Below are 18,897 nucleotides of genomic sequence, written 5' to 3'. Positions count from 1 at the left end.
TGGTCTTCTGAGCACAGAGGTAGTAGTTGGCTTCATACTGGCTTGTGAGATTATCCCAAGAAAAAATGGATTAGAGATGAGCCCCGCTGAATTCCTGTAGAAGGCTAGGCAAGGGGCAGAATGGGTCTTCCCAATGATGTATGTATTAAATGCACAAAGAAGAGAGGTTTGAAGAAGAATGGTATATAATGACAGTGGAGGGAAGAAGTGTGATGGGCACTGGAAGAGGATCAGCAAATCCAAACGTAATGGCAAAGCAGAAACTTTGTGATGAGGTCGTTCAACTCTTAAGCTGTGCTTGCATGAGGTTTTCAAGTCAGAGACTTCCCCAGTCTTCATGCTTTACTTAGTGCTGAGTCTCTCCCTTCTCAGTGGAAGAATTCTCTGATTTAGGCTTACCGTCCTGCTGCAGAAGTGTTTTATGTAGTAGTTCTCTCTAGATTTTATTTTCATTAATGAGATTAATTGATTTTCAATAAGAAAAAAAATCATGCAATAATGAACGCTTCAGGCTAACTATGAATTATGTAAGGAAGTACCTACCTCCTTTGTTTTGGAAACTGCTACCTGACAATACATTCAGAGGCAGCCCACTGAAATTGAGAGGCTGGCAGTAATAGTTTCCTGTCCACCTTCTCATAATTTGTGACTTTATAAACACCTTGCATTCAGTTAGATATTTCCCTTCCCAGACAGCAAGGAGCAAGGTGAATGCTCTTCACTAAGGACAGCAGTGTGTTTTCTGTTGCCCTTTGAGAGTTAAGAGGTTTGCTTTTCCCTAAGACACCTTCTAGTTTCACCCTAGCTGCAGCCCTGCTGCTGAATTACTTCATTCAGTACAGTTCTAGGACTTGGCTATGCAAGAAATAGATCAAATAAATTTAAGTGATTTCTTCTGACCTTTGGGAGCAAGTGGCAGTGTTGATGCAGTCTGGGCATGGCAGTGAGTGTGCAGTGTCAAATCACACTCATGCTTTATCAAAAGAAACAGCAGCTACTGTGTTCTTCCACTGCTGACTTGTCAGAGTTGATGTTTCTTTGTTATGATTGCTGTGCCGTGTCTGATGCCGGCTGAGTCAGGATAGTACAGTTCATGAAGAGAGATAATTACCCGACATTATTGCGTACTGATAAGGCTCTTTTGAGTTTGATGTTTTCCTTTCATCTATCTGATATTGAAAGCAGAAGCACCAGTTTGGCATGAGACATGAGCATCTTCTAATGCTGCCTTCATCCTGCAGGAGTGGGTAGGTGAGCGATGTCTGAAGTCTCTCTGCGAAGACAGTAATGACTTGCAGGATCCCGTCTTGAGCAGCACACAGGCCCAGAGGCTGATGCAGCTCATCTGTTATCCACACCGACTGCTGGACAATGAGGAAGGAGAAAATCCTCAGCGGCAGAGGATTAAACGCATCCTACAGGTATGGGCTCCTGACAGAGTCCTGGAATGTCCTAGTAATTGCCTACTCTAGAACTGGAATAGTGAAGTCCACCACTCTGAGGGGGTTCTGGCAGTTGTTATCATGGGAGCTGAGGGCACGGGTTGGGGATGTAGCTTGAACTGTGGTAAATATTCATGTGAAGTGTGTGAATATTGCAGAACCTGGATCAGTGGACCATGAGGCAGTCCTCGCTGGAGCTGCAGCTCATGATTAAGCAGACTGCGAATAATGTGAGTTTTTGCACAGTGGGACCGTGTAGGGCTGTGTGTGTGTTGCCAGTGTTGAAGTAGTTGCTTGTGAGGAGGTGGGTTAGTGACCTGATAGAAGCAAGAACAGGGAGAAAATGAAGAGTGGTGCGTTCATGAGTCTGGCTTGTGAATGCCAAGCCTGAGAAGGATATGTGGAGTCAGACCCAAAGAACAGCAATCATGGGCAAGCTGGCAATCTGCATTTGTACCAATGACTTAGCAGGACTTGACTCTCTTTTCTTTCCTATCTCCAGGAGATGAACTCTTTGTTAGAAAATATAGCCAAGGCCACTATTGAGGTGTTCCAGCAGTCAGCAGAGACCAGCTCTGCTAGTTCTGCTGGCAATGGAGTCAACAATATCAGTAGCTCAGCGAGTGCTACCCCAGCCAGCAACAAATCCAAACCCATCCTCAGGTAGGTGTAGTCCCAGTGTGAAGCTGCCTTGTAGACAAGTTTGCATAGAGGTTGGTTTTCAAGCTGGTTTTCTTGTTTTCGTTATCACAGTTCTCTGGAGAGATCAGGAGTGTGGCTGGTGGCCCCGCTGATTGCCAAGCTCCCAACATCAGTGCAGGGCCATGTGCTGAAAGCTGCTGGAGAAGAACTGGAGAAAGGACAACATTTGGGGTCGTCATCCCGCAAGGAGCGGGACCGCCAGAAGCAGAAGAGGTGAGTCCTGGGGAAAGAGCAGGCAGTGCTTGCTGTGCTGATGCCACAGCCTGGCAGCATAGCTACATTGCTCTTCTCTCTGCAGCATGTCCCTGCTGAGCCAGCAGCCATTTCTGTCGCTGGTGCTAACTTGCTTGAAGGGGCAGGATGAGCAGCGGGAGGGTCTCCTCACCTCTCTGTACAGTCAGGTCCAGCAGGTAAGTGTGTCTTACTTCTCTTCTCGCTTTCCTCAAGGGCACACTCCTTATCAGACAGACTGCTGTCCTTGGTAACATTGTCTGTCTTTCTTTGTGCCCAAAAAGTCAAAGGTCTTACCCTGGTTAGTAGAGGGTGCTTGAGTTGACCATCTTCTCTGGTCACCGGAAAGCACAAGCTGCCTTCTCTAAACATACAGCAACTGAGGTCTGTCCTCTCTTCTCAATCTCCTAGATTGTTACGAATTGGCGAGAAGATCAGTACCAAGATGACTGCAAAGCCAAGCAGCTGATGCATGAGGCCCTGAAGTTACGACTGAATTTGGTGAGGAAGTTGCATATGGAGTAAAGAATTTTCTCTCTTTTCCTCCTCCTTTTTTTTTTTGAGCACACAAACAGTGGGGGGGGCTATAATGGTCTTGAAGCAGGGGTCAGCCCTACAGCCACAGGGCCTTGAGCCTGGAGTGGTATAGGAATTGTGGAAAAACTTCCTCGTTCCATTGGGCCACAATGAAATCCACGACCGTGATCTTCATTTCAGAGATGTGCCATTCAGACTAGTCACAGTATTACTTTCTTGTTGTAATGCTTTGGTGCTCCTCCACAGCATGACAACTTGTGTCTGAGGTTTGTACTGCTGATTACAGTCTCCTTGAGCCCTCAGGAGGAGTCCTGTAGCACCTGAGTTGCTCTGATTTAGGCACCTTGCGTGTTTTTTAGTCTTAGTGCTTCTTCTTGGTGTGTTTATTTTAATAAACCACTCTTCTCTACCAGGTGGGAGGGATGTTTGACACAGTTCAGCGCAGTACACAGCAGACAACTGAATGGGCTGTGCTTCTCCTGGACATCATCAGCAGTGGCACCGTGGACATGCAGTCGAACAAGTAACTTTCTGGCTGAATTCTGCTCCATGTGGTTCCTAAGGGGTGATAGTCATTAGCATGACCCCTTTTCTTGTGTAAGCTAGCTGTCTTTGTAGGTGCTGCTGGGAAGCAGTGTGACTGCTTAAAGAGACTTTGGAGTAATAACAGGCTATGAGTTAGGTCCAGGATTCCAACTGTATTCTTTTGACATATTCAGAGCAAACTCTGCTTTCCAGATGCAGAGAGATAAGCAGGGGAGAGCTGGGCCTGGACTTGCTCTTTGGATAAGTTGACTGGGTGGACAGGAGGCCAGTCTTAATCTGCAGTATCTCCTTTGACTGGAGTACGGACACCCTGTGATGTGTAACCAAAGGGAGGATTAGCGTGGGAGACTAGTCTGAAGAGCACTCAGTACTTCTGGCTTTATGCAGTGCTCTTAGCAGCCTAGTAGTGTCTGGTGCTACTGTGATGGCAGAGACTTTGATTCTTCTGTGACTTTGACCTTTCTGCTCTCACCAACAGTGAGCTCTTCACCACTGTGTTGGACATGCTGAGTGTTCTCATCAACGGCACCCTGGCTGCTGATATGTCCAGCATTTCTCAGGGCAGCATGGAGGAGAACAAGCGGGCATACATGAATCTTGTCAAGAAACTCAGGGTGAGGGGCACCACGTCCTGTACAGGGAGCTGCATGCTGTGCTGTGGCCATCCTGCTCTGCAGAGATCTGTCTCTCACATAGTACTGGTCCTGTTGTTTAGAAAAGCAGTGGGGGTTGCCCTGGTGGCTCTGTGGGCCTCGGGCAAAGATGACAGGTAATGCAGAGGTGGAGGCTGACAGCAGCAGAAGCACGGGTGGGATTTGGATGTTGGTTTTGTTGGGTTTTTTTGTTTGTTTTTCTGAGGAGTTGTTGAAGAGTTCTCCGCTCTGTTTGTGCAGAAGGAGCTGGGGGACCGGCAGTCTGACAGCCTGGAGAAGGTGCGACAGCTGCTGCCACTGCCCAAGCAGACCCGGGATGTCATCACCTGCGAACCTCAGGGATCCCTCATTGACACCAAAGGCAATAAAATAGCTGGTTTTGACTCCATCTTCAAGAAGGAGGTACGTGGAGCTTTTGCTGACTCCATCACGGCTCCTTAGGGCAGGTGCTGCCTTGTCCTCTGATGCCTTGAGTCTTCATTGCTTGGGAGGCATCAGTATGCAGCTCGTTGTTGCCTGCCAAGCCTGAAATGGCTGGCTGCACGCAGGCAAGCTGGCGCATAACTATGTCTGAAAAGGGCAGAGCTGGGTGTTAATGCTCAGCAATGCAGGCTACTACGGTCTGAGAAGTTATTTAAACTTTTATTTTGCAATCATGGCTGTGTGAAGGAAAAAGAGCCGTAATCCCTGACACGCAACTTAACGGGTGGTACCAACGTGCTGCAGGAGATTGGCAGAGGTGGGATGAAGGAGAATGCCAGTTGTTGATGAAGGGCTTTAGAAACGGCTGTATTGCCACATGGAGGAGCAGCTCTGGCTGTCTTGGTGGTTGTTGTGTTTTGTTGGTTTTCGGTTCTGTTCTTCCTGGGATACGTGGAGTGGGGTCTGATGGAAGTGTCCTTTCCTGTGGTAGGAGAAAGATCGGAGTCTTGGAGGTTCTTATTTCTTTTGTTTTAAAGGGTTTGCAAGTCTCTACGAAGCAGAAGATTTCCCCTTGGGATCTGTTTGAGGGCTTAAAGCACTCAGCTCCCCTCTCCTGGGGATGGTTTGGGACAGTCCGGGTGGACCGCAGGGTGTCTAGATTTGAGGAGCAGCAGAGGCTTCTTCTGTACCACACACACTTAAAACCCAAGCCCCGCAGTTACTACCTGGAGCCATTGCCTCTGCCCCCTGAAGAGGAGGAGCCTCCTACACCTGTGGCTTTAGAGCCAGAGAAGAAGGCTGTGGAACCAAGCAAGGCTGATAAAACAAGCTCCAATCCTGCCACTTCAACTGAGGAACGCAAGAAGAAACAGAGCAAAGCCAAGAAACGCAACCAGTCTGCCAGCAAAAGTGAGGTAATGGACTGTCCAACACGTATGGATTTCCTGTGTCCAGCCCTGATATTTTAGCCCTGAGCCCTCCCTTCTGAGGGAGCTGCAGAGCAGTAGTGGTGAAGATAAAATGTGAGTTTTGCCTGGGAGTTTGGGAGCTTTAATGCTGTTCCTGCTAGCCCAGGGCAGTGCAAACATTTCCTTAATTTCTGATGGGTGGAAAGGAGGCTTCCAGCTCAAGCAATCCAGGCTTCCTCCTGTGAACAGTCCCTGCTCTCGATCCATTCATGAGTTCACAGTGCATGCTGATCTTTTTTACTCCTTTCTTTTCCTTGCAGGATTTTGTGTTGGGTCCCAGCCGAGGGGTTTCATATGGAGTTGGCATGCCTACGGATCTCTTGCATCACCAAGCAGGAAGCACTATGTCTAGGCTGGCATATGGACAGTCATCAGTGGGTCTCTATGCCCAGAATCAGCCTCTTCCAGCAGGTAGGTGTGCAGGAAAGAGGTGTGTGTTGCATCTCTGTGGGAACCTCGTGTAAGAACTCTTTGTCTGAGATGGTCCTACACGCGTTTGCCCCTCCTGCCTGCTCTATTTCCAGATGTATTGACGAACAGATGTTCTGAAGCTCCAAGGCTTAACAACAGCACATGACTATTCAGTCTGCTCCTCTTCCTCTTCCAGGTGGCCCTCGCCTGGATACATCCTACAGACCCGTGCGCATGCCGCTGGGGAAACTTGTTCAGAGTCGTCCTCCCTACAGTGGGGTTCTGCCTTCAGGGATGGGGAGCATGATGGGCATTGACCCCTCCTACAAGCCAGCAGTGTACAGACAACAGCCTCCAGTGTCCCAGGGACAGATATTGAGGCAGCAACTTCAAGCAAAGTTGGTATGTCAGAGCTGTGCTCTTGGTAGCCCCCACAGCACAGCCAGCCCTAGCTGTTTGCTATGGGTGTCCAGTCTAGCTGCTAACTCTCCAATCCTGTCTCCCTTTTTACCCTGGAGAAGGGTCCCTCATGTCTGTTTCTCTGGGCAGCTCTGTATTTGCCACTGGCTTTGTTGGATTTGTGTCTGTGAGTGAGGTACACTGGGGACATCTGCAGCTGTTGGGGAGTGAGAGGAGCGTATCCTGGTGGTGGATAGTGATAGGATGATAGTGGCTTATTTACCCCAAGTTGAGGTGAAGCAAAAGTTATTAGCGTCTGTGTGCTGTGGAGCAACCTAATGGGATCAGTGAAGCTACTTGTCGGATTTGGTGGGAGCTTCTGAGAGGGGAGAAGTGGTGTTCCTGGCCTTTGGAGATGTTGAAAAAGTGTTCTTCTGTTGCCTTCCAGCAGGGCCAAGGCATAATGGGACAGCAGCCAGTACGCCAGATGGCTCCAACCCCATCCTATGGGGCACTACAGCCCTCCCAGGTGAGTCTGAGTGACCACAGGTATGACTGGAATCTGGCTTCAGTGCGGGGTGATCTCTTCATTCCTGCTGTTAAATCTTGAAATCTCTTACTGCTTTTCACTCATTTTCTGGCCAGCAGAATCTGAATTCTAGAGATGAACAGTCTTTGTGATGGCATGGAGGATGATCTCCTTTGCTCCGAATTATTGTACCCTACTCCGTGACTGACAAAGGGTTTGTTTTTGTTTTATTCCAGGGTTACACACCTTACGTCTCCCACATAGGGCTTCAGCAACACCCTTCCCAATCAGGCACAATGGTGCCTCCTACGTATTCTGGCCAGCCCTATCAGAATTCCCACCCCAGCTCTAATCCTGCCCTGGTGGATCCCGTCAGACAGATGCAGCAGAGACCAAGTGGCTATGTGCACCAGCAGGCCCCAGGCTATGGGCACACCTTGGGCAACACACAGAGGTACTTCCCACACTACTGGATGTTAATAAGCTGTATTTCATCAAGGGCTTCCCTGCTCTGTTCAGACAGCCCTAACAGCAATCTGTGAAAAGCCTGTTCTCCATGCTGTGTTACACAGCATCTGAGTCCTTTACACCCTCAGGGAGCATGTTTATTCAGCTTCCAGTCCTGAGAAGAAGCAGAGCCAGGATGAAATTTGGAGATGCTAGCTGCCAGCAGGAGATGATGTTACTAGCCAGAGAAAGATGAATTTGGGAAGTATGAAACAAATGACCGGAGAAAGTCATAGTTGTGAATTTAAATCTAGCCAGTAGTAGATTAATATCTAGAAGTGCAGTCTGGTGCTTCTGTTGCTCATGGGCAGACACAAATCCATCAGGGAGACTCTGCAGACCAGTGGACTGACTCCGTTATTTAAGGCTACTGGAAAAGCAGGTTGTTTGAAGCCCTTGGAGGTGCCTGGTGTCCCTCACATTTCTGCAGAGAAGCGGCACAGGTTGCAGGCAGCAATTTGGGCTGTGTGTCTCAGTGATGGCAGCAGATGGAATTGAGAAGCTAGCAATTGGTGAATTGTTTCCTCCACGGGCTTATCCTTTTCCCTTGCAGATTCCCTCACCAGTCAATACAGCAGGCTCCCATGATGACTGGGATGAACCATTTGGGTCCCCAAGGAGTCCCCTCAGGAATTCGACCAAGCCAGATACTGCCTGACCAGCAGCAGCAGCAGTACCTGCGGCAGCAGCAGCAACAGCAGCAGCAGATGCTGAGGGTGAGTGGTTGCTGACAGGAGAAGGGATGCTGGAGGTGGCTTACCAAACACTGCTTACCTGTGGACAGCGCTGTGCTCTGCCCCTCTGTGCCCACAAGGATGTCAGCTCAGTTGGGAACTGTCTGTAATAATTTGCTAGGCCGTTCTTCCTTCCTTAGAGGTGGCCACTCCTGATAGAGAGACCTGCTGTGCTGCCTTTTGCTGGCCACCCAGCATGAGCTTAAAGGAAAGTTAAGAGCAGGAAAGGCCTGTTTAGTCTTCTGTGGCCTGCATCCTACTTCTTCCTGCTCCAGCTGAGCCCCTAGGATCGTGCAGAAAGCTTGCTTTCATAGAAGTGCTGCAGGAGTTAGAGAGAAAATAGAAATCCCCATGTCCACACCAGGGTAGGTAGAATTATTTCTTATAAGATCATTTTCAGGGGCATGTCTGTAATTCCACAAGATCAAAGTTTGAATCACGATTTCCAGGGGCAGGAAATATGGATTGATTCATGATTCATAGCAGATACTCCACATCTAACAGTAGATGATAAAAAGAAACGATTCAGTGAGCTGTTAGGTCTAGAGCTAGGCTTGGGTAAGTTCACACGCGTGTGCCAACAGATGGAAGTATTCCATAGATTTGCATTATGGCCTTATGAATAACAAATACCCATATGGCATACAGTTTAGAGTTACAGAAACGCATTGGATTGAAAGGGAAACACAAAAACAGGAACTTTTGGAGGGTACTTGGTGAGGTATATACCTTACAACAAGGTCTAGCAAGCCTGTAGAACATGAGCAGCCTTTAAGTGGCACAGAGCAATGATGCTTACTTCTCTGAGAGCAAGTGCCACTGTCAGCAGTATCTTAGAATTGCTGCCTTGCTCTGGATGGGAGATTCCTGTAGTGTGGTCAGCAGCTTCGAGTTCTTTTGATGAATAGCACCTCCTGACTATTCAGTGGGTTTCTTTTGGCACTCCTCATTGTACTTAGAAAAGGAATATGCCTCAGACAAGCTGCTAGCAATTCTCCTAGCTCAGTAACTTCGTGTATACCTTCAGCTTTTAGCTGACATCGCTTGGTTGCTTAAAAAAGATGTGGAGTGCCCAAGATGTCTGCAGTTACGGTGGCTCTTGCTGTGTTATCAGGGGCATACCAGATGCACAACAGAGTCCTGGTGCTTTAGTTGACTGTCATCGTGCAGCATCTTGTAGAAAAGCTGTATAGCCTTTTGGTTTGTTTCCCATGGGTGGTGGTCAGCTGGAGGTAGGCCATTAAATCAGGATCTCCAGGCTTGTTTTGTCACTTACCTGCTTTCTTGTTATCCAGGTCAGAGCATGCATTTTCATGAACATAAGTGACCAAACTGGTTTAAGATGGAAGCTGGGAGGCTGGTCTAGAAACACACCCCCTTTGATGGGTAGAATGCTTGATCCAAGCTTCGGTGTGTTTCTGGTGTCCAGTTATTACTGTCTGCCATGTCCTGTTGTTTACTGGCTCCTCTTTCTTTCTGCTGCTTGCCCAGTGTGTTCCTAGGGAGCACTTGCATCTTTCACAGGTCAGGTTTTTCTAAGCTCTCATCTTAAGATATTGTCCTTTCTCCTGATCGTGTTTCTGTCTGTTTTCTGAGTCTGTTGGAGGTCTGAACTGTTCCCTTTTGTGCCAGTGATCAGAACCATCACCATGGGGTTTTTTTTCTGACAGCCGTAGTAGTTTTCTGTTTTTGCTAGAAGCTCTTTAAAGCTCCCTCAACAGGTGGGAGAAATATCTGAAGATGAGGAAGCTGTTTGGGGAGAAATGAAGCTCCTCGAGATGTGTGAATACTTCTGTCTTTGTGTGTTCTCCTCCCTGTAACAAGTTCTGCCAGCATTTAGGTTGGAGCAGTGCACTCACTTCTACCTACATCCTTTTACTGAAATGCAGCCCCGTTGTGAGTGGCAGAGAAGGGCAGTGAGGTGGGTCAGAGAGCTGGGGGATGTATAAGAGGAGACAAGGCTGAAATAGCCGAGTTTTCAGTTAGAGAAGGGGAAAGGAGCAGAATTTCTCAACTCTTGACTTTTTGGAAGCAAACACACAAAAGCAACTTTGGCCGTAGGACAAGAAATGACCTTAAACCGTGACCTGAAGCAGGTTGCGTACAGAGGCTGTAGGAGCTCTGTTGATGTGTTTGGAAGTATTTTTAGAACAGGTCAGGCAAAGAGTCAGTGAAGCAGGTATTGCTGATCTTCCTGGGAGGCAGGAGCTGAAGTAGCCAACCTCGGGAGACTGCTCTGAGTGGTTTTCTATTCTTGTACCTGTGTGTGCTCCTAGTTATTCCCCAGCTGACCCGTAGGTTTGTAGTTCTCTTCCTGCCTTCTGCTGAAGCCCCATCTTGCAGAAGAATTTCATTACCCTTCCTTTGTTTCATGCGGTTTCTTGGTCAGGGGTGGGAAGGTCCTGGTGAAATTTGTGTCATTTAGATACTTGTAAGGAAAGTGGTGTGAGAGTGTGTTACTGTGATGGAATGCTCTTCCCCCTTTAGCCCTTCCTGTGCAGTGCTCTGATAACCCTTCTTTTCTGTCTATACAGCAGCAACAGCAGCAGCAGCAACAACAACAGCAGCAGCAACAGCAACAACAGCAACAGCAGCAGCAGCAGCAACCACCACCACCGCAGCCCCAGCCCCAGCAGCAGCCCCAGGTCTCCACAGCGCCTCAGCCGCAGGCGCAGGGCCAGCCCCCAGGGCTGGGGATGCAGGCTCTTCCCCCTCAGCAGCCCATTGTGAGTGTTCCCTTGGAGACAGAGGGAAGTGATAGTCCATCACAAACCCAACTGCTCTCCACCTGCATCCTCCCCCTTCTCCTTCCCCTGCTTTTCCCAGGGCTTGTGTGAGCGCTGAGGCTGCCAGCCAGGTGTTGTGGCTGTAACTCACTTTCTGTCTTTGCAGTTCCAGCGCCAGGGCCTTCAGCAGACACAGCAGCAGCAGCAAACAGCTGCTCTCGTTCGACAGCTTCAACAGCAACTTTCCAGTAAGCCTTGTTGGTGTTCTCGATCCTGTCTGTAGTCGGTTTCTTTCCTTGCCATTCTCCATTGCAGCTACCCTGGTGCAGGAAAGCAAGGCCAAACCCCACGCTGTCTGAGGCCATAAGCAGTGTTGGCAGGACAGTGGCATCAGGATGTGGAGCCCCTGTCTCTAGGGGGCACAGCAGTGAGGCAGGCAGTGCTGCCAGCATGGAAACAACCTTCCAGACCTGCTGTGTGCAGAGTGATGAGGGAGCTGAGCCTTTGCAGAGGCTGTCATGCAGCATTAAGGCATTCAGAGGTGCTTCCACTGCTGTGAATGACCTCTGAGAGGCTCAGGGAGGCTGTAGTCCTGGGGTGTTCATTGGTGGGTGACCCGGAGATGCTGTGGTCAGGGTCAGGCTTCTTGGAGGCAGGGAATGCAGTGTGAAGTACCGCTTTGTGCTCACTGTGTTCGCTGGGTTTCTGTGGCTGCTGTCACAGGCAGGGTAATGGTATGGATGCTGTTTGTGGTCTGCCACTGTGGAAGTGCTTTTATAATCAGTATTGAAGTGTTGGCTTGGGAGGTAGAAGCAGAATGCAGTGCCTGTACTGCTCCCTCTGCACCACCTGCTGCTTTACTGTAACCTTCCTGGCTTTTGTGCCATACAGAATGGCAGTGATGCTATGGAAATGCCCACAGATAAACTGCACAGCTTTTGTGCAAGCTTTGCTGTGTGAGCTGTAATGGTGTGCTGGTGGGGGCTGGGAAAGGGCTAGGAGCTGACAGCACTCCTGTTGTCGTGCTGGGCCACCACTTCTATGGCAGCCAAGGCTGTGAATGCTCATAGCTCAATGTCAACTGGAAATGCAGTTGGCAGATTTGGATCTATCTGCTTGGTTAATTCAGTTGCTTAAATTGGTTACGTCTGAGAGCAGACTTGTGCATGGGAAGTGCTCGTTACGATTGAGGAGGAGGTGTTTCTTTCCCATAGGGTTCACACATGACAAATGTCTGCAGCGGATAATGGCCAAGTGATGGTTCTTACGCTTTACTCCCTGACAGAAAGTTCTCAGTCCTTGTGACAAAAAAAAAAAGAGAAGACACAAGTTCTAATGTGCTAAGTTTGCTACGAGCCTGATTCACAAACCACGAGGCTGAGCAAGGATCCCAGCCAGGACACTCGAGTTCTAAGGAGATCTCATTTAAGCATCTGAATATAACAGAATAGCCACATTCCTGTATCCTGTCTGCATAGCGAGCTGAGCGGGGTTTTATATGGAACGGATGCGTGGGTCCAATGCAGCCATGTGTCAGCATGCAGCTTCCATGCTACCTCACTGGGTTTGCATCGGTTCCACCAAGAGCCATCTGGAGCTCTTCTTTGTAGTGTCTGGGGTGCAGCGGGAAGCAGGACATCACCAAGAACATCTTGTAGGAGGGGAACAAGAGCACCTTGGGCTCAGGGTGTGCTGGGTTGGGAGGAGTCAGGTTGATCCTGTCTCTGCTTTCGTCCAGCAGGGTTGGGGAGCAGAGCGAGCTGGCCTGGTCGCAGTGGTCTTTATGCAGCCTGTGGCAGGCGTGCTGATTGGGACTCAGAAATACCTCACGGGATTTGGTTAATCACACAGCGCCCAACCACTCTGCTTTGTGATACCCAGTGCTCACATCAGCTTGGGAATTGATGAGGTTCTTAGGATAGCCTTGCTGTGCTTCCTGCCCCTTTTGTGCCACCTATTAGTCCCATGGGCAGGTCTTTAGTTTGCACCTGGATGCTGTTATGGAGTCAGAATGGAAAAGGTTCACCTCGTGTGGCTTTAGGGTGCTCCCCAGGTGCCACGAGCTGTCTGAACAGTTTGTTTGGTTGTGGGTGCTGTGCAGGTCTCTCTTCCTCAAAGCACATGGGGTCTTGGCTGTGCTCTGAGCATAAAGCCTTGGGCACAGGAGCAGCACAGGGATATCCTGTGTTTGTGACACAGCTCCACAGCTGCTGGTGTGGGGAGGGGAATCGTCTCACCGGAACAAAACCTTGTGACTGCTGCACTCTTGCTCTCCACAGATACACAACCACAGCAGAACAGCAACCCCTTTGGGCGCTACTGACCTGCAGCGCTTCAGCCTGGACCAGGACGCAGACATCACTGTGGGCTGGATGCAGCTCTTCAGCCAGACCCGGGATCTGGGGGCCGCTGCCAGCCCTGCTCTCAGGCCGTGCCCTGTGCTGTGCTGTGCTGTGCCGCCTGTCTCATGGGATGCCAGGAGGATGGTTTTATTGTACAGAGGAAATGTTTTTACTCTCCCATTTCTACAAACGTTTCTGGAGATCCCTTGTGGCTGATAGTCTCCCTTCCCGCTTTGGTTTCAGTTTTTACTCGGTTTTTAGTATTTTTGTTAAAATAATGATGAAGACATTGTAAAATTTTGTACTTAATTTATACCAGATGATCCCTGTACTACAGACATGCTCGGATGAATACAGAGAGCTTACTTTGCAGAAGCGGTGTGTATTCAGAGCCTGCTTTTCCTCCCAGCTCCCCAGTGCAGCCCGGCACCACAGCGGTCTTCATCTCCTCCTCAGTAGACCTGATGCTTGCGTTTCCTGCTTTGCTGAATGGGTGCTGTGCTGAGGCAGAGCAGTTTGGGTTTGTGCAGACTCCAGGGGGTTTGTGGGTTGATGGAGAGCTTTGCTTGCAGTCCATGGCCTGTGCCACTGGATGGGGGTTTAAGAGCAGAGAGGGAGGTAAACCAGAGTGCTGCTGAGTGCTACCCAGCCCAACTTCCCAGGCATAGCAGTAGCCAGAGCTGGTGTTCTGCAAGACTGGGAGGAGCTGCAGCCCAAATGTACTCAGAACATTCCATCTCTCGGCACAGCTTTGCTTATAAAGCCCCAAGGCTCCAATGTGAGCTCCTTCCCCGCTGCTTTTGCTGCGTGGCTCACGTGCTGGATTCACAACTTCTGACCCAGCTAATGCAGCCTGCTGCTGTGGAGTCTCATCTGTCAGTGTGTGCCAGGCTTTGCTTAGCTGGAGCAATAGCGTTCTGCCTCACTGCTGTCTTCTGAACCTGAAAACCACCCCCACCATCACCCCCCTCTCCTTGGTTCTTCTGCAGCAGAACTGCAGTTCCTCTGGTCTGTTTTCTCGGCCCTTATTTTTCCTCTGCTCTGGGTGGGTGGGATCTGGCGAGTCTCACAACGGCGTGTGAAAGAGCTCCATTGGACCTCAGATGTAAGGGAAAGTGAGCGGATGAGGTTTATTTGCAGCAGGGAGGTTAGGCCACAGCAGGGTGAAGACGAGCAGGTGCCAGGCTGTGTGAGCTGGAAGGAAGGAATGGTGGGGCTGAGCCTTCAGCTGTGCTCGGTGAATGCCCCAAGGAGGGGCAGAGCCTCCCCAGGCTGAGCTCCTGGGCTGTGCCCGCTGCTGGAGGTGCTCCTTGCTGGGAGCACGGCTCCATGGCATGCACCCTGCTTTGCACGGGGATGGGAGGTGTTGCTGGCTGGGGCTGATGGAGACCGACTCCCTCGCTAATGCGAACGGACGGTTGTGTGCAGGGTGACTTCCTGTGTGCATCGCCGCTTGTCCCCTTCCATGAGGCTCAGTCTCGGGGTGCACACTCAGCTGCCTGACGGGGCTCTGTTTACCCACAGCGTGACCGCAGCGCTACCGAGGTCAACACGAGGCTCCCCAGGGCTGGGGCAGGCGGGATCGTTCCCTGTGCTCCATCCTTACCGGGGCCGTGAGAGCAGCAGCGTGGTCGAGCCGGGCGCTGCCTGCGGGCTGCCCGTGTGCCCCCCCCACCCCCTCCCCTCTCCTTGCTGCCCGCGGCCCCCTCCTCTGCCGGCCCTGGGAGGCGGCTGAGCCTGCGCCAAGCGGCGTCTTGGCTGCTGCCTCCTGCACCGCTGCATGCCGGCAGTGGGAGCGGGGCGGTTCTGCGGCAGCCCGAGCGCGGCGGTGGTGGCAGAACCCCGGGTGGCCCCGCGCTGCGGCCATTCCCTGCCTGCCTCGATGCTGCAGGGGATGCGGGGTCAGGGCACGGCCGCCGTGCCCAGCTTGGTGCGTGCCCTGCGGCCCCCCTGGCTGTGCCGCACGCTAACGCTGAGCAGAGGTGGCTGTAAGCAACTCTGACGGCTTCCAGCCCTTCTGCTCCTTCCTGGAGCTGTGGCTAAATGCTGCTTAAGACACGGCCAGAGGGGGTGTTTGGGGAGGGGGTCCTGTCGGTGTGGGGGGTGATGCTGGGCCTGCAGGAGGCTGCAGCTCAGTGGGCTCAGGGTGATGCTGCACAGCTGTGCCCAGGCCCTGGGGCTGCAGTGACTCTGCATTAAATGGCAGCAGGTGGGCAGCAACAGGTCCTGCCCCATGCGCTCCCCCCTACCCTCCCTCCCATCCAGTGGTCCCCCTGGGCAGTGCAGCTTGTCAGCACTGTGAGAAATGGCGTTGTGCAAGAAAATCGATGGCTGCCCGCAGGAGCCGAGAGGCTTTCATGCACACTGTGCTGTGCAGTGGTGGTGGTGGGGTGCAGCCCTATGGGCTGGATTTGCTGAGCAGCCAGATGCGGGGAGCAGCCTTGAAGCTGCTGCTGAGGCTGATGGCCCATACAGGAGTGTGGGTATCACCGTCCTGGTGGGCACTGGGCTGAAGCATGGGTGGTGACAGAGGGCAGCTCTGCGTGTGGTGGGCTGACAATGGAATGGTTGAGCTGCAGTCCGTCTGTAAGCAGTGCTGGGGCATAGGACGTCCAGAATGGGGCACGGCAGCCACTCTGCAGAGCCCTTGCCAGGTCTGGGCTGCAGCTCTGGCAGCCCCAAACACACAGAGGTGTCTGCTGGCAACAGCACATCCTTTCCTGTGAGCACACACCGTGGCTGACGCTGCCCTGGCGATGGCAGAGAGCTGCAGAGAAGGCAGACGCATCCAGAGAGACCCAAATCCGTGCCCTGCTTCCAATGATTGCTATAATCCCATCAGGCAGAATGAAGCAGCAAGGTGCCCCGCCGTGGGCTGGGGGAAAGGTGGCTGCTGCTGGAGGCTGAGCGTGGCAAGGAGCATCCCTGTGCTGCAGGGGCACAGCAGAGAAATGGGGGCAGCTGGGGGGATTGTGTCACGGTGCACAGCTCTCCGTGGGCTGCGCCTGCTGAGCCCGGAGCTCTGTGCGTGCCACAGGGTGTGTGTGTGGGGGTGTGTGTGTGTGTCCGGCCCAAGGGCTGAGGCTGGAAGCGGGGATTCCAAAAGGGAGCTGACGGCCCCCCCGGGAGGTGGGAGGGGCGGGGGCTGCTCCCGTGGCTATGGGACAACACACCCGGGGGGAGCCCCGATGGGTGAGAGCAGTGCGGGCACCGCAGGGCTGCGGCCGGGGTGGGTGTCGGTGGGTACAGTGGGGGCACCGAGGCGCCGCGGGGCCGCCCGTGGCCGCGCACACACCCCGGAGCGGCGCGGGGATGCTCAAGGACGTGCGGTGCGGCGGTGCCGGTGGGGCCGTACCGGGGGTACCGGTGCCGCCGGGCTCGATCCCGACGCCCGCAGCGCTCGGGGACGGTTGCGGCTACCGGGGCCGCTCGGTACCGCCGGCGGCAGCGAAGGGGTGCAGCGACGGCGGCCCCTCCCCCGCCCGCCCCCGCCGTGCTCGCGCCGCGCGCTCCCGGTGCGGGGTCGGGCCGGGCTGAGCGCAGCGCGGGGCGCGGAGCAGCCGCCGCCGCCCCCGGGATGGCCCAACCGCGCCGCCGCCCCCGACGGTGAGTGCGGCCCGACGGCCCCGCGGGGTCCGCACCGGGGAGGGGGGGACGGAGGGGCGGAGGGGGGAACTCGCGGGGGGGGGGGGGCGGCCACGGGGATCCCGCGGGGGACGGCGGGGGCGGCGGCTCCCGGTGCCGCTCTGCGCGGTGCGGGGCGGCGCGGCGGGGGCGGGCGGGCGGGGCGGCGGTAACGGCGGCGGTAACGGCGGGGGTTAACGGGGCCGGATGAGCGGCCGCGGCGAGCCGGCGGGTTGCCATGGCGACGGGCTGAAAGGGGGATTGTGCTCCCGCCCAGCTGCGCGGCCCCCCCGGCCCGACCCACCCGCTGCGGTGCGGTGCGGTTCGGCGGGGCTCGTCCCCATCCCGGCCCCGCAGCACCGCGCCGGGGGGGACCCAAAACCCGCGCGGAGCCGCGCCCGTCGGTCCCTGAGCGCGTGGTGCGGGGCGGTGCGGGGCGGTGCGGCCGCCGCGTGTGTGCGGGAGCGGAGCTGCGCGGGGTCCCTCCGCGCTCGGCGCTGCCGGCGGCGAAAGGAGCGCCGTGCGGGCAGCGGTTGGTGCGGTACCGCCGTGGCGCGGCGTCCCCGTCCCGAGACCGTCCCGGCTCTGCCCCCTCGCCGCTGCGATTCTCGTCCCGTGCTTTGAAGGCAGAAGTGCCCCGCACGGCGCGGGGCTGCTGGGAGCCCCCGGGGAGCGCCGTGCCGCCCTCGGCCCCCGAGCATCCCACCCGGCGGGGCGCTCCCTCGGAGCGCGGATCCGCAGCCACCGGAGCCGACGTCTGCCCGACGGTGAAGCGCTGACATTTAGAGGTCACGCTTTTAGCGCTGTGCATGTCTTTGCTTCATTTGCATTTGCAGTTAGCCCAGATCTTGGCTTTGCCGCTCGCATGTGCGGTTGCCATGGTTACCTGTACATGGTTCCATGCGGAGTTGGGTTGGACACCTGCGGGCGCGCAGCTCCGCGCCTCCCCAGCACGGGGCAGAGCCGGGAGGCAACGGATGGAGCGTCAGGCATAACCGATGCAGCGCTGCGCCGTTTCGGCACCGTCCGCCTGCATACAGCCCTTCTTGCCCACGAGTCACGCGTGCGGGGCAGCGATGCTGGAGGGGAGGCTGAGTATCCCGCACCTCGCAGCCGGGTCTGCCTCTTTGCAGACCCCCTCCGTGTGATCTGGGCAGGGATGCGGTCCAGAGGAGCTCCCACCGGGGCGAGCCCTTGAGAGAGGGCACGGGGGTGGGGGCTGCCTGCTCCCTGGTGGTGCTGTTGTGTCCCGGTGGGAACGCAGAAGGATGCTGCTGGGAAGCGGTGTGGGTGGGCACGTGGAGCACAACTTGCTGCTTTCCACGGAGCGGCCGTGGAGGAGCTTAGGGAATTCACAGCAAGGCACAGGAGGTCTGAGTGTGCCGCGCTGGGGACGCGCAGAGTGCAGCGCTGGGTGCCTGAGAGCACAGGGCAGGGATAGCCAGGCTCTGCTCTGAAGGCTTCCAGTGCAGTGGCGATTTGAACCTACGCTGCTCAGCCCCCCACAGGGAAGCCGAGATGGAGCAGGAGCTGTGGAAGGCAGCCGAGCTCGTGGCTGCAGCTGCCAGGAGCCGCCTGGAAGCATTCCCCGGTGAGCTGCTGGTTTAGGCACCGTCTGGGCTCAGCAGAGAGGTGGTGGTGCAGTGCTCTGTGCTTCGCCCTGCAGCACGTGGGAGCTCTGCCCTTGCTCTGTGTTGTGTTTGCCGTGTTGGCTGCACTGCAGGGAGCGGGCATGGGGGGATGTGTGAGAGCAAAGCTCTGTGTCAGGGAGCGGTGTTTGGGCTGGGGCTGCTTGGTGAGGAGCTCTGGGAGTGCTGGTGAAAAAGCCTTGCTCCTGACACTGCAAAATGCAGAGCAGCATAGAAACATCTGCTGCCTCCAAAACGCATCTCAGCGTGAGCACGGCCCGTAAAGTGCCTGGCGTGCGTGGCAGCAAAGTGTGGGGCAGCTGGGCACTGGGGAGGTCCTAGGGCTCGTGGGGAGGGGGCTCCTGAGAGTGTCCTCCTGTGTCAGGGTTCCTACAGTGCAGAGCACTGCCGGGGCTTTGCCCAAGGTAACATTTTGCAGAGAGGAGAAGCACTCTGGAGCCTGCAGTGAGACCTGTGGGTCGGTCACCATGGGGT

General features: G+C 54.2%; 2 protein-coding genes across 6 annotated transcripts in view; both read left to right on the top strand.

The window, feature by feature from the left end:
• The window catches only part of MED12 (mediator complex subunit 12), a 35,009-nt gene extending 21,486 nt beyond the window's left edge, over window positions 1-13,523 (top strand). The window contains exons 27-44 of one of the 2 annotated variants that reach the window (XM_072334643.1): window positions 1,242-1,421; window positions 1,601-1,672; window positions 1,945-2,105; window positions 2,196-2,357; window positions 2,443-2,554; window positions 2,787-2,876; window positions 3,326-3,435; window positions 3,937-4,072; window positions 4,352-4,513; window positions 5,071-5,448; window positions 5,763-5,913; window positions 6,110-6,315; window positions 6,764-6,841; window positions 7,078-7,295; window positions 7,902-8,064; window positions 10,617-10,808; window positions 10,975-11,056; window positions 13,088-13,523. In XM_072334643.1, coding sequence (XP_072190744.1) covers window positions 1,242-1,421; window positions 1,601-1,672; window positions 1,945-2,105; window positions 2,196-2,357; window positions 2,443-2,554; window positions 2,787-2,876; window positions 3,326-3,435; window positions 3,937-4,072; window positions 4,352-4,513; window positions 5,071-5,448; window positions 5,763-5,913; window positions 6,110-6,315; window positions 6,764-6,841; window positions 7,078-7,295; window positions 7,902-8,064; window positions 10,617-10,808; window positions 10,975-11,056; window positions 13,088-13,131 — 2,697 coding nt within the window. In that variant the 3' untranslated portion in view covers window positions 13,132-13,523. Of the gene's footprint in view, window positions 1-1,241; window positions 1,422-1,600; window positions 1,673-1,944; window positions 2,106-2,195; window positions 2,358-2,442; window positions 2,555-2,786; window positions 2,877-3,325; window positions 3,436-3,936; window positions 4,073-4,351; window positions 4,514-5,070; window positions 5,449-5,762; window positions 5,914-6,109; window positions 6,316-6,760; window positions 6,842-7,077; window positions 7,296-7,901; window positions 8,065-10,616; window positions 10,809-10,974; window positions 11,057-13,087 lie in introns of both variants that reach the window. The other variant, XM_072334642.1, reaches the window with a different exon arrangement.
• Window positions 13,524-16,348: 2,825 nt separating this feature from the next.
• Window positions 16,349-18,897, top strand: part of NLGN3 (neuroligin 3) — a 30,895-nt gene continuing 28,346 nt past the window's right edge. For 3 of the 4 annotated variants that reach the window (XM_072333947.1, XM_072333946.1, XM_072333942.1), the window contains exon 1: window positions 16,655-16,756. The gene's annotated coding sequence lies outside the window, so the exon portion shown is untranslated. Of the gene's footprint in view, window positions 16,380-16,654; window positions 16,757-18,897 lie in introns of those variants that run through there. The other variant, XM_072333944.1, reaches the window with a different exon arrangement.

This window comes from Excalfactoria chinensis, chromosome 4, assembly GCF_039878825.1.
Source record: "Excalfactoria chinensis isolate bCotChi1 chromosome 4, bCotChi1.hap2, whole genome shotgun sequence".
NCBI lineage: Eukaryota > Metazoa > Chordata > Aves > Galliformes > Phasianidae > Excalfactoria > Excalfactoria chinensis.
The sequence above is the reverse complement of the archived record's forward strand: the minus strand, read 5'-3'. Positions and strand labels throughout refer to the sequence as shown.